The sequence below is a fragment of the Pristiophorus japonicus genome, chromosome 16 (genome assembly GCF_044704955.1).
Source record: "Pristiophorus japonicus isolate sPriJap1 chromosome 16, sPriJap1.hap1, whole genome shotgun sequence".
NCBI classification, from domain to species: domain Eukaryota; kingdom Metazoa; phylum Chordata; class Chondrichthyes; family Pristiophoridae; genus Pristiophorus; species Pristiophorus japonicus.
This window is the reverse complement of record NC_091992.1, coordinates 130,625,869-130,642,319: the sequence shown is the minus strand read 5'-3', so window position 1 is coordinate 130,642,319 and position 16,451 is coordinate 130,625,869. Positions and strand designations below refer to the sequence as shown.

Here is a 16,451-nt window from a genome sequence, read left to right as displayed (position 1 = left end):
CAAAATTAATTGAAATTGAATTAAATGTTTTAGGAAAAAAAATGTTTTTTTGAAAATATTTTAAAAATGTTTTAATAAGATTAAAAATAAACTTGCCTAAATGGACAAGGTTTTTAATATAAAAATTAGTGATAACATTTAATATTTAAAACTTTTAAAACTCTTACGCTGGTAAAAGCAGGCCTTACGCTTGCTTTTACCTGGAGTAAGGGTTTTAAGGACATTCGCTGGGCAAGAGTTGGGCTAACTCTCCGCTCCAATGGCCCTTCTCCCGGGGATACGTTGGATCTGGGAGAGCCGGAATACTACAGCAATGAGTTTTGGCGGGCCAAATCTCCTTTTCATCGCAGCTCTGACTTTTCTCATCGAAGCACATGAGCGAACACTGGACTGTTGGATCTCCCTGTCTCAGTTTTTCTGATCAGCAACTCCCCCTGCTTTCCCCAATAAAGTCAAGATTAGCAACTAGCTGCATGAAAAATGGCGTGTGTGGAATTGCCAGCCTGGCACTGCACTGTCATGAAGTGTGCTCTCGCACCAGTTGAGTTGTGTATTCCGCTTACCGATCGGCATAGATTCTCTGCAAGCACGTTTAGCCCTCCTTATTAGTGTATTTAAAAACATAAAAATAACACGGTCAAATTCCCCCATTTGCATGAACTCAAAAAGTGGAGATGACGAAACCTATACTCACTTCAGCTGTGAACATTAAATGTCACTACACTAAGTAACAAAATAAATGTCCATTTCAATAAGACACTCTGGCTGGATGAAAGAGCACAAGTGACACGACATAGTATTGAAAATGTGGACTTGATCGCCCCGATACTTCTAGTTGAACACTTAAGTAGCTGGTTGTTGGGAGTGCAAGTGTTAGCAAGCTATTCCACCTGCGAACATTACGGGCAAAGTCTTGCCCAGCAATCTAACAAAAGATCTTCTCACAAACGAGGCTTGCTGAATAATTTGAGCACTAGTTATGGTCAGCCTCATCGGTGACAACATTTATCGCGATGCACTTTTAAAATAATGACAGTATATCTTCAACTGGAAAATAAAATTAGTTCCTTGAGTATTTTAATAGATAAAAATCAGCTGAAACTGCTGTGTGATAACTTTCCAGTAAATATGTTCACCACCCTTCTCTGCCATTTCACCAAAGAATTGTTATAAGATGAAAGAGAAATCCAATTATAGTTTTAAACTCTTCAATTTTGTCAAGATGACAGAGAAGCAGGAACGTGCAATTTGGATCCATTATCTTCGCTTATGTTGTTTCAGTCACTAATTTCAAGTATACTTTTTGTTGAGAATGGGGACATGTTGTAAAAGGAAGGATGTTGGCACTGAGGCACAGAACAATTCTACTTTTTTTGCACCAAGCATTAGCATTCAAGCAGTCCCAGGCCAGGTTAAATGCAGTGTGACAATCCCTCCGTCCTTCCTGATAATATATTACAATCTCATCCCTAGAAGGGACACCTTCCAATTCCAAAATACTGTGAAATTGCCACTTCTTACTAACTATTCTTTATGGCGAGTGAAATTGGAAAATTAAAAGCAATTAATGTTCAATTACAGACATTTCATCACTGGAGCTGTACCCAGTTGTAACTCAATCAGCTAATTTTAGTGATTTAAAGAAGGGAGCTAACACAGGTAGACTGGAAAAGCGATTTCAGGGTAAACCAGTAACTGAGCAATGGAGGGCATTCAGGGAATAGGCAGTTCAGGTACAAACTAAGCGTATTCCTTTGAAAGGAAAAGGAAAAGGTAGAGCATCCAAGCTAATGCACCTTGGATGACAAAGGAAATAGAAGTTAAAATGAAACAGAAAAAGGAGGCATATGATAAATGTCAGGAGCAAGATTCAGATATTAACCAGGAAGATTATGGAAAGTACAGGAGGGAATTGAAAAATTAATATGAGAGGCAAAGTCAGGTTACGAGAAAAGAATAGCAGGCAACATTAAAGTGAACCCTAAAATATTTTACAAACATATAAAGTGCAAGCAGTTAGCTGGGGAAAAAGTTGGACATTTAAGGACCTAAGGTGAAATCTTCATGTAGCGGCAGAGGACATGGCTAAAGTATTAAATGACTACTTTGCATCTATCTTCACAAAGGAAACGGATGACATGAAGGTTACACTAAAAGAGAGGGAAGTTATGCACAGGATAGTAATAAAGATGTACTAAAAAGATTAGCATTACTGAAAGCTGGTAAGTCACCTGGTCCAGATGGAATGCATCCTAGATTGCTGAAAGAAGCAAAGGCAGAAGTAGCAAAGGCATTTTCACAATCTTTCAATCCTCATTGGAATCGGGAGTAGTGCCCGAGGACTGGAGGGTTGCTAATGAAAAGGGAGAGGGATAAACCAGGAAACAAACTACAGGCTAATCAGCCCAACATTGGTGGTGGGGAAATTATTGGAAACCATTATCAGAGTCACAATAAACTTTCATTTGGAAAGGCGTGGGCTAATCAAGGAGAGCCACCGTGGATTTTTTAAAAGGCAAATCATGTCTAACTAACTTGATTGAATTCTTTGATGAATTAGCGGAGGAGGTTCATCAAGCTAGTGCAGTAGATATTATATATATGGATTTTCGGAAGGCATTCAAAGTGCCGTACAGGAGACTTATTAAGATGATGGAAGCCCATGAAATTAAGGGGAACGTGGCAGTATGGATACAAAATTGGCTCAGTGACAAGAAGCAAGGGGTGGTGTATGGATGTTTTTCAGACTCGGAGGTGGTTTGAAGTGGTGTTCCCCAAGGGGTAGCTTGGGTCCATTATGCTTTTCAATTTTTATAAATGACCGAGACTCAGGTGTCGGGAGCAGCATTGTAAAGTTTATAGATGATACGAAACTTGGCAAAGTAGTAGATACTGATGAGGATAGTTATAGGCTTCAGGATGACAGACAGGATGGTGAAATGGGCAGAATCATGGCAGGTGAGTTTAATGCAGAGAAGTGTGAAGTAATGCAATACTGGGAGGACTAATATGGAAAGATAGTGTACTATAAAAGGCAGGATTTTGAAATATGTAGATGAACAGAGAGATCTTGGTGTCCATATACACAATTCCTTAAAGATGGCAGGGCAAGTTGATCTGGAGGTTAAAAAGCATATGGGTTACTTGGGTTTATAAATAGAGAAATAGAATATAAAAGCAAAAAGATCATGCTACAACCTTATAACTCTCTAGCTAGGCTAGAATATGCTGGAATATTGTGGACAATTCTGGGTACCGCACCTCAGGAAAGATGCAACGTCCTGAGAAAGGGTAGAGAGGAAGTTTACCAGAATGTTACTAGGGTTGAGGGACTTCAGTTATGCGGAGAGGTTTGAAAAGTTAGGACTGTTCTCCTTGGAACAGAGAAGGAGGGAGGAGGGAGAGGGGGAGGGGAGAGCGGGGGAGGGGGAGGAGAGCGGGGGAGGGGAGAGCGGGGGAGGGGGAGGAGAGCGGGGGAGGAGAGCGGGGGAGGGGGAGGAGAGCGGGGGAGGGGGAGGAGAGCGGGGGAGGGGGGAGGGGGAGGGGGAGGAGAGCGGGGGAGGGGGAGGGGGAGGGGGAGGAGAGCGGGGGAGGGGGAGGGGGAGGAGAGCGGGGGAGGGGGAGGGGGAGGGGGAGGAGAGCGGGGGAGGGGGAGGGGGAGGGGGAGGGGGAGGAGAGCGGGGGAGGGGGAGGGGGAGGGGGAGGAGAGCGGGGGAGGGGGAGGGGGAGGAGAGCGGGGGAGGGGGAGGGGGAGGAGAGCGGGGGAGGGGGAGGGGGAGGAGAGCGGGGGAGGGGGAGGGGGAGGAGAGCGGGGGAGGGGGAGGGGGAGGAGGAGGGGGAGGAGAGCGGGGGAGGGGGAGGAGAGCGGGGGAGGGGGAGGAGAGCGGGGGAGGGGGAGGAGAGCGGGGGAGGGGGAGGAGAGCGGGGGAGGGGGAGGAGAGCGGGGGGAGGGGGAGGAGAGCGGGGGGAGGGGGAGGAGAGCGGGGGGAGGGGGAGGAGAGCGGGGGGAGGGGGAGGAGAGCGGGGGGAGGGGGAGGAGAGCGGGGGGAGGGGGAGGAGAGAGGGGGAGGGGAGGAGAGCGGGGGGAGGGGGAGGAGAGCGGGGGGAGGGGGAGGAGAGCGGGGGGAGGGGGAGGGGGAGGAGAACGGGGGGTGGGGGAGGAGAACGGGGGGTGGGGGAGGAGAACGGGGGGAGGGGGAGGAGAACGGGGGGAGGGGGAGGAGAACGGGGGGAGGGGGAGGAGAACGGGGGGAGGGGGAGGAGAACGGGGGGAGGGGAGGAGAGCGGGGGGAGGGGGAGGAGAGCGGGGGGAGGGGGAGGAGAGCGGGGGGAGGGGGAGGAGAGCGGGGGGAGGGGGAGGAGAGCGGGGGGAGGGGGAGGAGAGCGGGGGGAGGGGGAGGAGAGCGGGGGGAGGGGGAGGAGAGCGGGGGGAGGGGGAGGAGAGCGGGGGGAGGGGGAGGAGAGCGGGGGGAGGGGGAGGAGAGCGGGGGGAGGGGGAGGAGAGCGGGGGGAGGGGGAGGAGAGCGGGGGGAGGGGGAGGAGAGCGGGGGGAGGGGGAGGAGAACGGGGGGAGGGGGAGGAGAACGGGGGGAGGGGGAGGAGAACGGGGGGAGGGGGAGGAGAACGGGCGGAGGGGGAGGAGAACGGGGGGAGGGGGAGGAGAACGGGGGGAGGGGGAGGAGAACGGGGGAGGGGGAGGAGAACGGGGGGAGGGGGAGGAGAACGGGGGGAGGGGGAGGAGAACGGGGGGAGGGGGAGGAGAACGGGGGGAGGGGGAGGAGAACGGGGGGAGGGGGAGGAGAACGGGGGGGGCAGGCGCGAGAACGGGCAGGCGCTCGAGGGGGGTGTGTGGGGGGCGCGAGAGGGGGGGGCGGGGGAAAGAGGGGGGGATTGATCAATTAATGTTTGTTACTGCCATTTGGAATTTTTAACCGTTTGGAGCAAAATCTGTCCAACTCAGTTCCCTCATTTCACATATCTTTTTGAAATTCACCACCTTCCCGTAACTTTGCAGGGAAGTTTTTTTTTTAACAAATTTTTGTCAACACCAGGCTCTTTATGCAACTTGATTTCTGCTCCAGAACAGATAAAGATATGATTTACATTATTAGCATTGAAGTGATAAACTGCAGTTTTATTTAATTAATTCTCCCTGACACTAAAACAAATGAGCTGAGAAATCTCAAAAAGCCAAAGTATTAACCTTGTCTACACATGGAGATGGATCAGCCAACTGTGTAATTAATTTTGGTTATTTCCATATTTTAAACTTTTTGAGCTTCTCCGCACTGGTAGTGAACTGCATTAAAAGTCGTATTTCATATACCAATAGCTTAAATGCACAATGTGAAGATTTTCCTCCGGAGGAACCCCTCTTAATTCAATAACTGGTTTGGGAATCTCGCATTTTATCACATTTGCAACCAGGAGGTAGTCAGTACAGCACCAGTGTTGAAAACATCCGAATATTCCCAGTACCAAGTCAAATATCAATCAGATAACGCAACATTTCCAACACTCCCCACTCTTTTCAACAAAATTATGTTTAATCTCAGTTACGCTGCAGTACTGATCAGCGGGAATTTTTAAATTCAGACCGCACTCTGACTGTTTGCGGTTTTCTCGCCTCCCTCTCTCCAAAGTTTCGGACCCTTGCTGCGGAGTGGTCCCACACCACTCTGCTCCCTCACCAGCAAGGCTCTCCTTCGTGTTCTCAGAGCAGGCAGGAGGGTGGGCTGTTCAACCGTGGCCGGCGCGACAATGCCTCTCCCCATCTGGTCCCAACATGCATGAATTTCCAGAGAGAAATGGGGGTTTATCAGAGGATAGCAACCACAGTGGGAGCACTCAATGATTTCCCTCCTCCCCCACTCCACTTCTCGTCACGGCACGGCACTATTTCGAAGAGGAGCAGGGGAGTTATCCCCGGTATCTTGGCCAATATTTATCCCTCAATCAACATCAATTATCTGGTCATTATCACATTGCTGTTTGTGGGAGCTTGCTGTGAGCAAAGAGACTGCCGCAATTCCCTACATTATAACAGTGCCTACACTTCAAAAGTACTTCATTGGCTCAACAGTGGTGTTTCCTCTGCAGCCCCAGTTACAATTGAGTAACTCATGACAGACCAGGGACCGAGCCTGGCACCTGGCTGATCTCTATAGGTTAGGATGGTATCCACAACCATTATTGCTTTGTCATCTCAATCCAATTGCATTGCACTGCACATTGATTGCGAGATGTACATTGATGATTCTATTCAGAAAGAAAAACGACTTGCATTTATATAGTGCCTTTCACGACCGTAGGACTTCCCAAAGCACTTGACAGCCAATGAAGTACTTTTGAAGTGTAGGCACTGTTATAATGTAGGGAAACGCGGCAGCCTCTTTGCGCACAGCAAACTCCCACAAACAGCAATGTGATAATGACCAGATAATTGATGTTGATTGAGGGATAAATATTGGCCCAGATACCGGGGATAACTCCTTCTCTTCTTCGAAATAATGCCGTGGGATCTTTTACATCCACCTGAGAGAGCAGACGGGGCCTCATCCCAAAGACAGCACCTGTGTCAGTGCAACACTCCCTCAGCACTGCGCTGGAGTGCCAGCCGAGATTTATTTTATATGCTCAAGTCTCTGGAGTGCGACTTGAATCCACAAACCTCTGACTCAGCAGTGAGAATGCTACCAACTGAATCGCAGCTGACACACAAAATTGCACCCCATGACAGATGAAGTAAAAAAGAAAGTTAGCGATTCTGTATTGCCCCCACCCCCAAAAATCTTTCGAACTTTTAGCCTTCAATTATACATCAACCAAGCCTTCCCTCTTACACAATATTGCTTGTATTCTGCTAAACATTACAAACTTGAATAATCATGTACTCAGTCATATAAGGTACGTTCCAAGAGCTCATCACACTTGCTGTACAATTTAGCATTCAATTCCTATTGTATAAAGAGGTGGTGCAGTGGATTAGCATACGTGCTTTTCACACAACGCCGGACTTCAAATCCAGCGCACGCTGGAGGGGCAAAAGCAGCCAGTGTTTGCTGGATACGGCGGTGCCTTGTTAAATGAGTCTGAGCCGTCTCCTCCCAGTTCCGAGTGAGCACGAGTCTCATGGCTCAAACCTGGCAATCTCACAGAGGCTACGATAGCATAGCGGTTATGTTACTGGAGCAGTAATCCATAGGCCTGGACTAATGATCCAGAGACACGAGTTCAAATCCCACCACGGCAGCTGGGGAATTTAAATTCAGTTAATAAATTTGGAATGGTGACCATGTAACTACCAGATTGTCGTAAAAATCCATCTGCTTCACGAATGTCCTTTAGGGAAGGAAATCTGCTGCCCTTACCCGGTCTGGGCTATATGTGACTGTTAACTGCCCTCTGAAGTGAACCACTTAGTTGGCTCACCACCACCCTGTCAAGGGCAAAATCTAGGGATGGGTAATAAATGCTGGCCTCGCCAGCTCCGCCCACATCTCAAGAATGAAGAAATTAGGATGATTGGTACAGGAAGTGGAAATGTCACAATAAACAATGCTTTTCAGAGTTTCAGCACCTTGCCCGGGTAGAGTCCTGGAACTTTATTCTGCATCTGCTCATTACAACAGTGACTACACTCCAAACGTACACTGGCTGTAAAGGCACTTTGAGACGTTCGGTGGTCATGAAAGATGCTATATAAATGGAAGTCTTTCTTTATCTAAACCTCTGCTTTATCTGGGTGTTTAATGCAGACATTGGATGCTCAAAATGGAAAATGTTACAAATCCCAATACTAAAATCCCTCCCCTTGAGTGATGACATCTCCCACCCCTCATTGGGAACCTAACCAACACAGATTCTACAAACTCCCGAGGGTGTAAATTTAAAAACATGAATTCATCTAAACCCCTTTAATGAACTTCCTTTTGAACTGAATTCTTAGTTTGCATTATAAATGTTACTTTGGCTCAGTTGGTAACACTCTCAGCCGCGACAGAAGATTGCATGTTCAAGCCCCACTACAGACTTCAGCACATAATCTCGCTGGCACTTCAGTGCAGTGCTGATAGAGTTGCTTTGTCGGAGGAGCTATCTTTTGGATGAGACGTTAAGCTGAAGCCTTGGCAGCCTGTTCAGGTGGACGTAATAGATCTCATGGCACAGAGCAGGCAGCTCTCTGATTGCCCTGGCCAAGACCACCAAAAACAGATTATCCAGTCATTTATCTCATCTGCTGTTAGGTCAATGAACTCCTCAGCTCTCAAGGGAGCTTTCCCTGTGAACAATCAACAGAACCTGATTAACTGAAGGGGTGGCTGCTTAGGATTTTTGGTTAAAAGCTGGTGAGATGTTTTATGTTTTTCTGCTGAGAGCTGCTTGCAGACTTCATCCGTCTTTCGGATGAGATGTTAAACCGAAGCCCCGTCTGCTCTCTCAGGCGGACGTAAAAGATCCCACGGCACTATTTCAAAGAAGAGCAGGGGAGTTCTCCCCGGTGTCCTGGCCAATATTTATCCATCAATCAACATAACACAAAAACAGATCATCTGGTCATTATCACATTGCTGTTTGTAGGAGCTTGCTGTGCGCAAACTGACTGCTGCGTTTCCTACATTACAACAGTAACTACACTCCAAAAGTACTTCATTGACTGTAAGGCGCTTTGGGATGTCCAGTGGTCATGAAAGGTGCTATATAAATGCAAGTCTTCATTTTTAAAAAGGCATGTGGACCGGTTTCAGGTGTGACAATTTTGCAAAAGAACCCAGTGACTGATAAAAAGGGGAAAATACTTTCAAAATTTACATCATGTAAAAAAGTTACTGGAGGCGGCACAACATATTTAACAGGGTCAGACAACAGGTAAATCTGCGCCTCCTTGCTTACTTGTGGTTGGGAAAGAGATTGAAAATTACAGTTTGAGTGGGTAAATCCACTGCGTAGTGTGACACTGAGCCATATCGGCAAATAGAACCCAAATTCACTCCCTGGGTCTGTGCTGTATAACTTGATGCTGACCGGATAGAGCCAGCAACGAAGGTGTTCGAACCGGCCTCAGTGTCACAGGGTGAGGGACGTCCTCTGATCCTGAATGTTAGCCAATCACCCGGCTGGAGGGAGGTTTTAAGCATTTGTTGGATGAGGAGTGATGGGCCGAATGGCCTTCCTTCTGTGTTGCATGATCCTAGAAGTAGATTTGGTTTTGGCTGTGATGCGTTCACGACTGAATAGCTTACTTATGCTTGTCACAACTCAAATCTAAAGGACGGCCAACATGGTGACCTGTTGGGGGGGCTGCTGGGGTCCATGAACCTCTTCCCCAGCATGACGCAGCAACTTCAGGGGAGAAGAACTAAGGCAGAGAAAATAAAACTACAAGTTCGCCTACATGGTCTAAAATTCAAATAGCTTCAAACATTTTCTGCAGCAATCCCTCTGCGCACTACTTCAATAAACCATTAAAGCATGAATATTCTGGCATTACACCATGTCACTTCATCTTTCAGCTCTTCAGATGAGGTCTGCCACACTGCATCAGTGTAAAGGTAGGCTGCTGTTGAAAACAATAGGCTCCACAAAACCCAGAAAGGCAATTTACTTATTTTAGAAAGATTTTCCACCCGACTTCCAAGTGATGCACCAGAGTACAGTTTTGTGCAAAAGTTACAAAGACGAAGTATTGTGGTAAAAAAATTGGGCACTACAGATTACATTCAGGAAGAGCTAATTGTCATACAGCCCTTAGAAACATAGAAAATAGGTGCAGGAGCAGGCCATTCGACCCTTCGAGCCTGCATCACCATTCAGTAAGATCATGGCTGATCACTCCCTCAGTACCCCTTTCCTGCTTTCTCTCCATACCCCTTGATCCCTTTAGCCGTAAGGGCCACATCTAACTCTCTTTTGAATATATCCAACGAACTGGCATTAACAACTTTCTGTGGTAGAGAATTCCACAGGTTCACAACTCTCTGGGTGAAAAAGTAAGTGTTTCTCTCTTTGTTGGAAGATCGAGATCTATTTAGTCATTTATAATGCAATTTATTAGCAGTTTAGTTCCCTTGGCTGCAACTGTAAGTTACTATGCAAATGGTTCTTTGGAAATTACATTTCAGAAAACTAAATCATTGCCAGTGGAGGCTTGGAAGGCCTTCTGCCTTTTATGGTTATGGGTACTAAGTACACTGTGTCTCGGCTGTTGTAATTTAGATCACCGTGGATATGCACGGCACCAAACCACCATTAAGTTGTGCAATCATCTGGTCATCTGATTTTAGGAAACCTCAAAGAGCGTAGAAAATCCGAGATATTACACTGGTGCAGAAGGAGATCTCCTGGAGAATGATGTACATGAATGCCCCAGGCGGGAACCTTTTTTGTAAAAGCAGACCTCGATATTCCTGTTGAGTGTTCCAAGTTGTTATTGGGTTCAAAGAATGACAATTCTATCCCCTATGTCAGTTATCCCTCATCTTAAATAAACTCAAGTTGATGTACTGCAGCAAAAGCTGATTTGTTTCTGCCTGCGGCAGAGATTAACTCTTACAGGAGGTAGGCGCTGCAGAGAATTTAATGGCCAGAGTCATCTCTTGGATTAGTTTCGATCGTCTAGATGGGTCAGAGAGGAATTTTCCAGATTTCACCCTCCCCACCACCCCCCAAATTGGCCTGGGCTTTTTAAAATCTGTTTTTTTGCCTCTCCCAAGAAATCACATGGTTTGGGTGGGGTGGAGTGTATAAGTTGTGATACATAAGGTATCGGGATTGTGTGGGACAGGCTCGATGGACTATAACTGTCCGTCATTGTTCGTATGTTCGTAAACTTACAACATAACCAGGAAAATGGACAAACTAAAATCCATATAAATTTTTTCAGTGCTTCGACCCATGAGCTAGTTTATGACACTATGGTCCTTGTGGTGATGGAGCATGCCGATCCTGACTGGCTCAGATCACACGCAGTGGCAGTGAAGCCCTTACACCACATCGCACCTTGGTCTGCCCCCCTACTCCACTGGCACCTTGTCCTTTGAGTACCTTAAGCTTGTTCCTTCCCACTCATACCTCCTCTAAAATCCTCGTTCTCTACCGCCCACACCAAGTTTCGCACCGAGATATCTTTACTGCTTTCCTCCCTCAGCTTCTTCACCGAGCGACTTCTCATCCCTTGTGATTTCAACCTCTGTCTCAACTCACCTTGTCCCCTCTCCTCCGAGTTCGCTGCCCTCCTGTCTTCCCATAACCTCTCCCTCCATATAAACTCTCCTACTCTTATTCATGGCCATCTCCACCTTGCCATCTCACAGGGCCTCTGTATTCCCATTGTCTCAATTACACAAGTACACCTCTGATCCCTTCCTTGTATCCCTCACATCACCCTTTCCCCTTCCAAGCGAACATCCTTTTGCATCCGCCTCTGGAAAAAAACCTCGCCTTCAATGACACTTTCAACCTCCCAACTGTCTAACCTTGGCCCTCTGTTCACCATTATACTTCTACATATGTCAATCTGCTCAATCACTCCCTCACCTCTGCTTTTGACACCAGTTTCCCCAATAAAACCCTTACTCTCTGCACGCTGGTTGTTCCCCTGGGTATGGCCACCATCTTTGCTTCCTTAATTCGAAGGGATGCAGGTTTTGATGTATATGGCGCACAACTGGTTTAGCCATTCATCGCCAGAGCTGGCTTGACCACACCCAAAACTGACCAAACTGCTCACTACTCCAGGAGTAACCTGGAATGCAAAGCAAACTCTCGGCTTCTTTTGTCTATCAACCATCTCCTTATACCCCTCTACCCTGCCCCTCACCAACAACATGCGAGGAGCTTATGGTCTTCTTTGCCACTAACATTGAGACTATTTATTCAACTGCCTCTGCCGCAACCCTCCCTTCCCATTGCCCATCAAGCCAAGCTTCCCCCAAGGTTACCTCAGCCTAGCCCTGAACTCTCAGCTTTCTCATGTCCTCTGAGCTCATCTTAGCAATCGGACTCGCCTTCTGCTCTCTCAACCCTGTTCCCACTAAACTGCTGACGACCCAAATTCCCTTCCTGGCCCCATGTTAGCTGACATTTTAAATGGCTGCCTCTCTTCAGATACTGTCCCTGTCCCTTCCCTTTCAAATCTGCCATCATCGCCCTACTTCTCAACAAAACCATCCGTGAGCATGTTGTCACCTCCCAAACCTGTGTCCACCTTCCCTACAACTCCACATTTGAACCTCTCCAATCAGGTTTCCACCACGGCACCGAAACGACCCTAATCAAAGTCACAAATGAGATCCTCCATGACGGTGACTGTGGTGCACTGTCCCTCCTCCATCCATCTCCAGCCTTTGACACAGTTGACCCACAACCTTTCTCAATTATCCAGCCCAGTCGGACTGCCCTCACCTGGTTCCACCCTTACCTATCCAGTCATAGTCGGAGAATTTCCCTCAATGGCTTCTCATTCTGCCCCTGCACCTTGACCTCTGGAATCCTCCCAAGGATCCATCCTTGGTCCCCTTCTACTTCTCATTTACATGTTTGCTCCTCTGCGACATCATCCGAACATATGATGTCAGATTCCACACGTATGCCGACAACACCTATCCCTATCTCTTGACCCCTCGTCTGCGTTATCAGACTGCTCGTACGACATCCAGTCCTGGATGGGCCGAGATTCCTCCAATTAAATATTGGAGCCATTGTTCTTACTCCCCCCGATACCATGTCCCGTCTTGCACGGTCTCAGGCTGAATCAGACTGTCCACAACCTCAGCGTCCTATTTGCCCAGAGCTTCTGATCCCATTTCCTCTCCATCACACAGACTGCCTACTTCCACCTCCTGTAACATTGCCGATCTCCACCCATGCATCAGCTCGTCTGCCACTGAAACCCTCAGTCACGCCTATGTTACCTCCAGACTCAACTGTTATAATACTCTCCTGGCCGGCCTCCCATCTTCCACCCTCCGTAAACTTGAGCTCATCCAGACCTCTGCTACCCGTATCCTACCACGCACCAAGTTCCGCTCACCCATCGCCTCCTGTGCTCGCTGACTTACATTGGCTCCCAGTCCAGCATGGACACCTGCAGGCCCGAAAACAAATATTGAAAACAAAACGTGAAAGCCTTCAAGTCTGCAACTGAACTTCCAAGGAATCATTATTGGTATTTAACCCTTCCAGGCCCTGGACCAAGTGTAAATCTACTCTATAATTGGGGCTATGGTAGCGCAATGAGGTCTTCTAAATCCCTTCAGAATTCTCAGTAGGTGGGCAAAACTTTGGAAGAGAGGTGAAAGCCAATTTTAAGGAGTTGGGCAAGTCATTTATCCATGTTACCGTACCATACAAAATTAGAAAGGCATCAATAAAATTTAAAACACAGTACAACAGAATAAACACCTCAATGGCTAACTGTGTAATTAATTTTCATCCTATTCATTTCGCGCTTTAACGTGAACTGCACTTCCCAGCAATTCACTTGGGCGCGCTTAACAATTCAATCAACCCTCATGTCTGCCATAAGGCATGCTTTTCAGATTAGTTCTGAGGCTCCATTGCTAGTCCCTTCGAGCTCATGTCGCAGACTTCAGCTGTACTGCTTCCTACTGATAGTACCACTGACAGCCCGACACAGCAGTCTGCAACAATGTGCTACCTTTCACGTCTCTGGTGGTCTCACCTCTAATCAGCTCAATGAAACTGTCAATCACCCACCCTTTTCCGAGGCCACGTGTGAGGAATGGAGAATGAGGATCGGCACTGACCGGATTTTTAAACAGCTTTATAATAAAAGATATCCTCATTTCAGACATCTACACACTGTATTTGTCCAACTAAATGATCACGACATAAATATTTTAAGCTGAGAATACTACACTACACATGCTCTAACAACTAATGCAGATTGAAATGAAATCACAAAAAAAAAAGTAAAAGGGAGGAAAGAGATAGAAGAATAAATCACAATTACAAATCCACTTGATCAGTTCAGGTTAAAACAAAATACTTACTGGCAAAGGCACAGACATGACCATGTTTCCGCCATAGACAGCAGGCACATATAGGATGCTAGTCCCAGTATGAGGATCTATCCGTTGGACAGGGCTTGGGGATTTACCAAGGGCAGGATGGGGACCAAGCGGTGGAGTATAGGCTCTGATGGGATTCCCAATTAATACTGTAGGATTGGGTTGAACTGAAAAACATCACATTTGAAGAGATTAATTTTAGATTGTCAGGAAAATACATAAAATCCAACTTAGCCTTATTTTCCTCACCTTCACATACTGTAATTGTCTACAACTGTCTTGCAGAAAGAGGGGAAAAGAACTATGATTCTATAAGTCTCCACATCCTTTAAACGTAGAGATTTGAATGCATTACCTGCATTCGTACATAATCTGCAAGGGGCGTTTGTATGCCAGCTGTGATGTGTGAAGCAGCAAGCTGAGTATATACTAGAAGATAACTTTAAATAAATGGGTTTGTATCACTCAGCTTGTCAGTCAATCTGCAATAAACTGACTGCACTATAATAAACTCTTGTTCATCAATTTAAGTGAAGTTCCTGTCTCTCTCTCTTTCCTCCTTGCACGTGGAGGTCAGGACAGTTCAACCTACAGTACAGATGTTTCCATATAAACAGCTAAATGATGGGGTGATCCACCGTGAATTATGCAGCCAAACCTCCTACGTCTCTCCCCCGATCAGTAAATTCGATTCAAATGTGAAGGTCGTTTTCTCCCTACCCTCACACACTTGAGTTTCATTTCATTTCAGTTTGATATCTCCGTTAGCATAGTCCTTTCCCTACCCCTCCTGAACATTGTCTTCCCTCGTCTCCTTGAAGTGACCTCTTCTGAAGCACAATCCAGAAAGACTGCCAGCGCTCTAAATCCTCACTCCCGTGAAGGCCCAGACAGAAGGAGGAAGTGGCAACTTATAGGGGGCATTGCAACAGATTCCAGCCCTGTCCTCACTCAAAATTCTCACATGGGTGCTTTCCAGTGGCAATCGGGACAGCAAGAAGCAGGACCCGCTGACAAATGTTCCTTTTCTTAGCCTAGGACAAATGCAGTGCCCTCCATTGCCACAAGGCTGAAATCAGGTAATCATTCCTTTTCTGGCTCAGCATGTGTTTTACTCTTAAATCCCTTAGGACGTTTAACTAAGCAAAATGCATTATTTAACAGCAACAACTTTTCTGTTAAAGTATTTAAGCATTTAAATTTCTTACTTTGCATATTTCAAATAGTAAAGCTCTATATATATTTGCTTTTAAGGACAGAATGCGAATAAACATCGGGCACCATTTAACTTTTGGATTTCAAACTACTGGATTGTTGAAACCAAACAGATTGAATAGTTTGAATACGAGGTTTGAAGCTTTGACGGTAGCTACATATTATTTTTATTAGAAGACGATAACCATTCATGGTTGACTTACCAAATCCATCTGCTGGAAAGTGGTCACCCTGGTTGTGATGGTGGCCTTTATTCTATAAATAAAATGAGTAATATAATATAAGGTCACAATCAATATCCTGTGGCTAATAGGAAAATACACTTGAGTGCCTATTATAATTTGGGATTTTTTATAAAACTGCTTCACAGCAGTTCCCCAAGTGAACTTTGCCCCCTACAATTCAGGAGCTATACTTTTCAGTGATCTGCCTGTGCACATTTGCATGACCCAGAGGATAAAGAATGATCTATTTGCAGAATCTGGCGTTGGATTCAATGTAGTCTCATGCTATGCCATCACATGCACTTTAGAAGTTGCCAAATTTTGCAATCATTATTTATAAATACAAGAAATGTGAAGGGAGAACATTTGGGGTACACGACAAACGCAAGGCGTGAATGCAACTCGACAATTCTGCAATGAGTTAAGCGCCCTTCTTAACACAACCATTGGGTATAATTAGCAAGTCTAAAATCTTTCCATATCTCAGCACTTTGCCAAAGTCTTCAACAATTCACTGAGTGATTGTCTCCTTGCTTCCCAGCAAACACTTCAAGTAATTAATAAATTCAAAAACTGACCATCAGGTTCTGAGACGACACAATTATTTCTGTGCCCAGTTTTAATTTCAGTGATCAGATGAAACAGCACGAGTGAAATTTACTTGACATTAATATGTGCATATGCAAGTTTGGGATGTGGTATAAATTCACACCACCCCTATGGAACATCCATTTTTGTCTCCAAAGATTCACTCGAGTTTTCCAGACATTCACAAACGGTTTTCTTAGATCAGAAGGGCACTGGCAGTTACAGCTTTGCAGCCATTAGTGAGCAAAAGCAAAATGAATCCTTTGATCTTTCCAATAGGCACCGCACCATATGAACTCTCTTTTAAATTGAAGAGCAAAATATATATATTTACGACACTGCCTTTAACATATTCGTATCACACTGCAGTAACAAGTCATATTTCATCTGCATG

At 46.1% G+C, this 16,451-nt stretch overlaps 1 protein-coding gene across 4 annotated transcripts in view; it reads right to left on the bottom strand.

Annotated features, from left to right (window-relative positions):
• Nucleotides 1-16,451, bottom strand: part of helz (helicase with zinc finger) — a 295,601-nt gene that overhangs the window by 48,844 nt on the left and 230,306 nt on the right. For all 4 annotated transcript variants that reach the window (XM_070857885.1, XM_070857888.1, XM_070857887.1 and 1 more), the window contains exons 23-24: nucleotides 15,449-15,500; nucleotides 14,013-14,197 (exon numbers count right to left, since the gene is read on the bottom strand). In XM_070857885.1, the coding sequence (XP_070713986.1) occupies nucleotides 14,013-14,197; nucleotides 15,449-15,500 (237 nt within the window). The remainder of the gene's footprint in view (nucleotides 1-14,012; nucleotides 14,198-15,448; nucleotides 15,501-16,451) is intronic.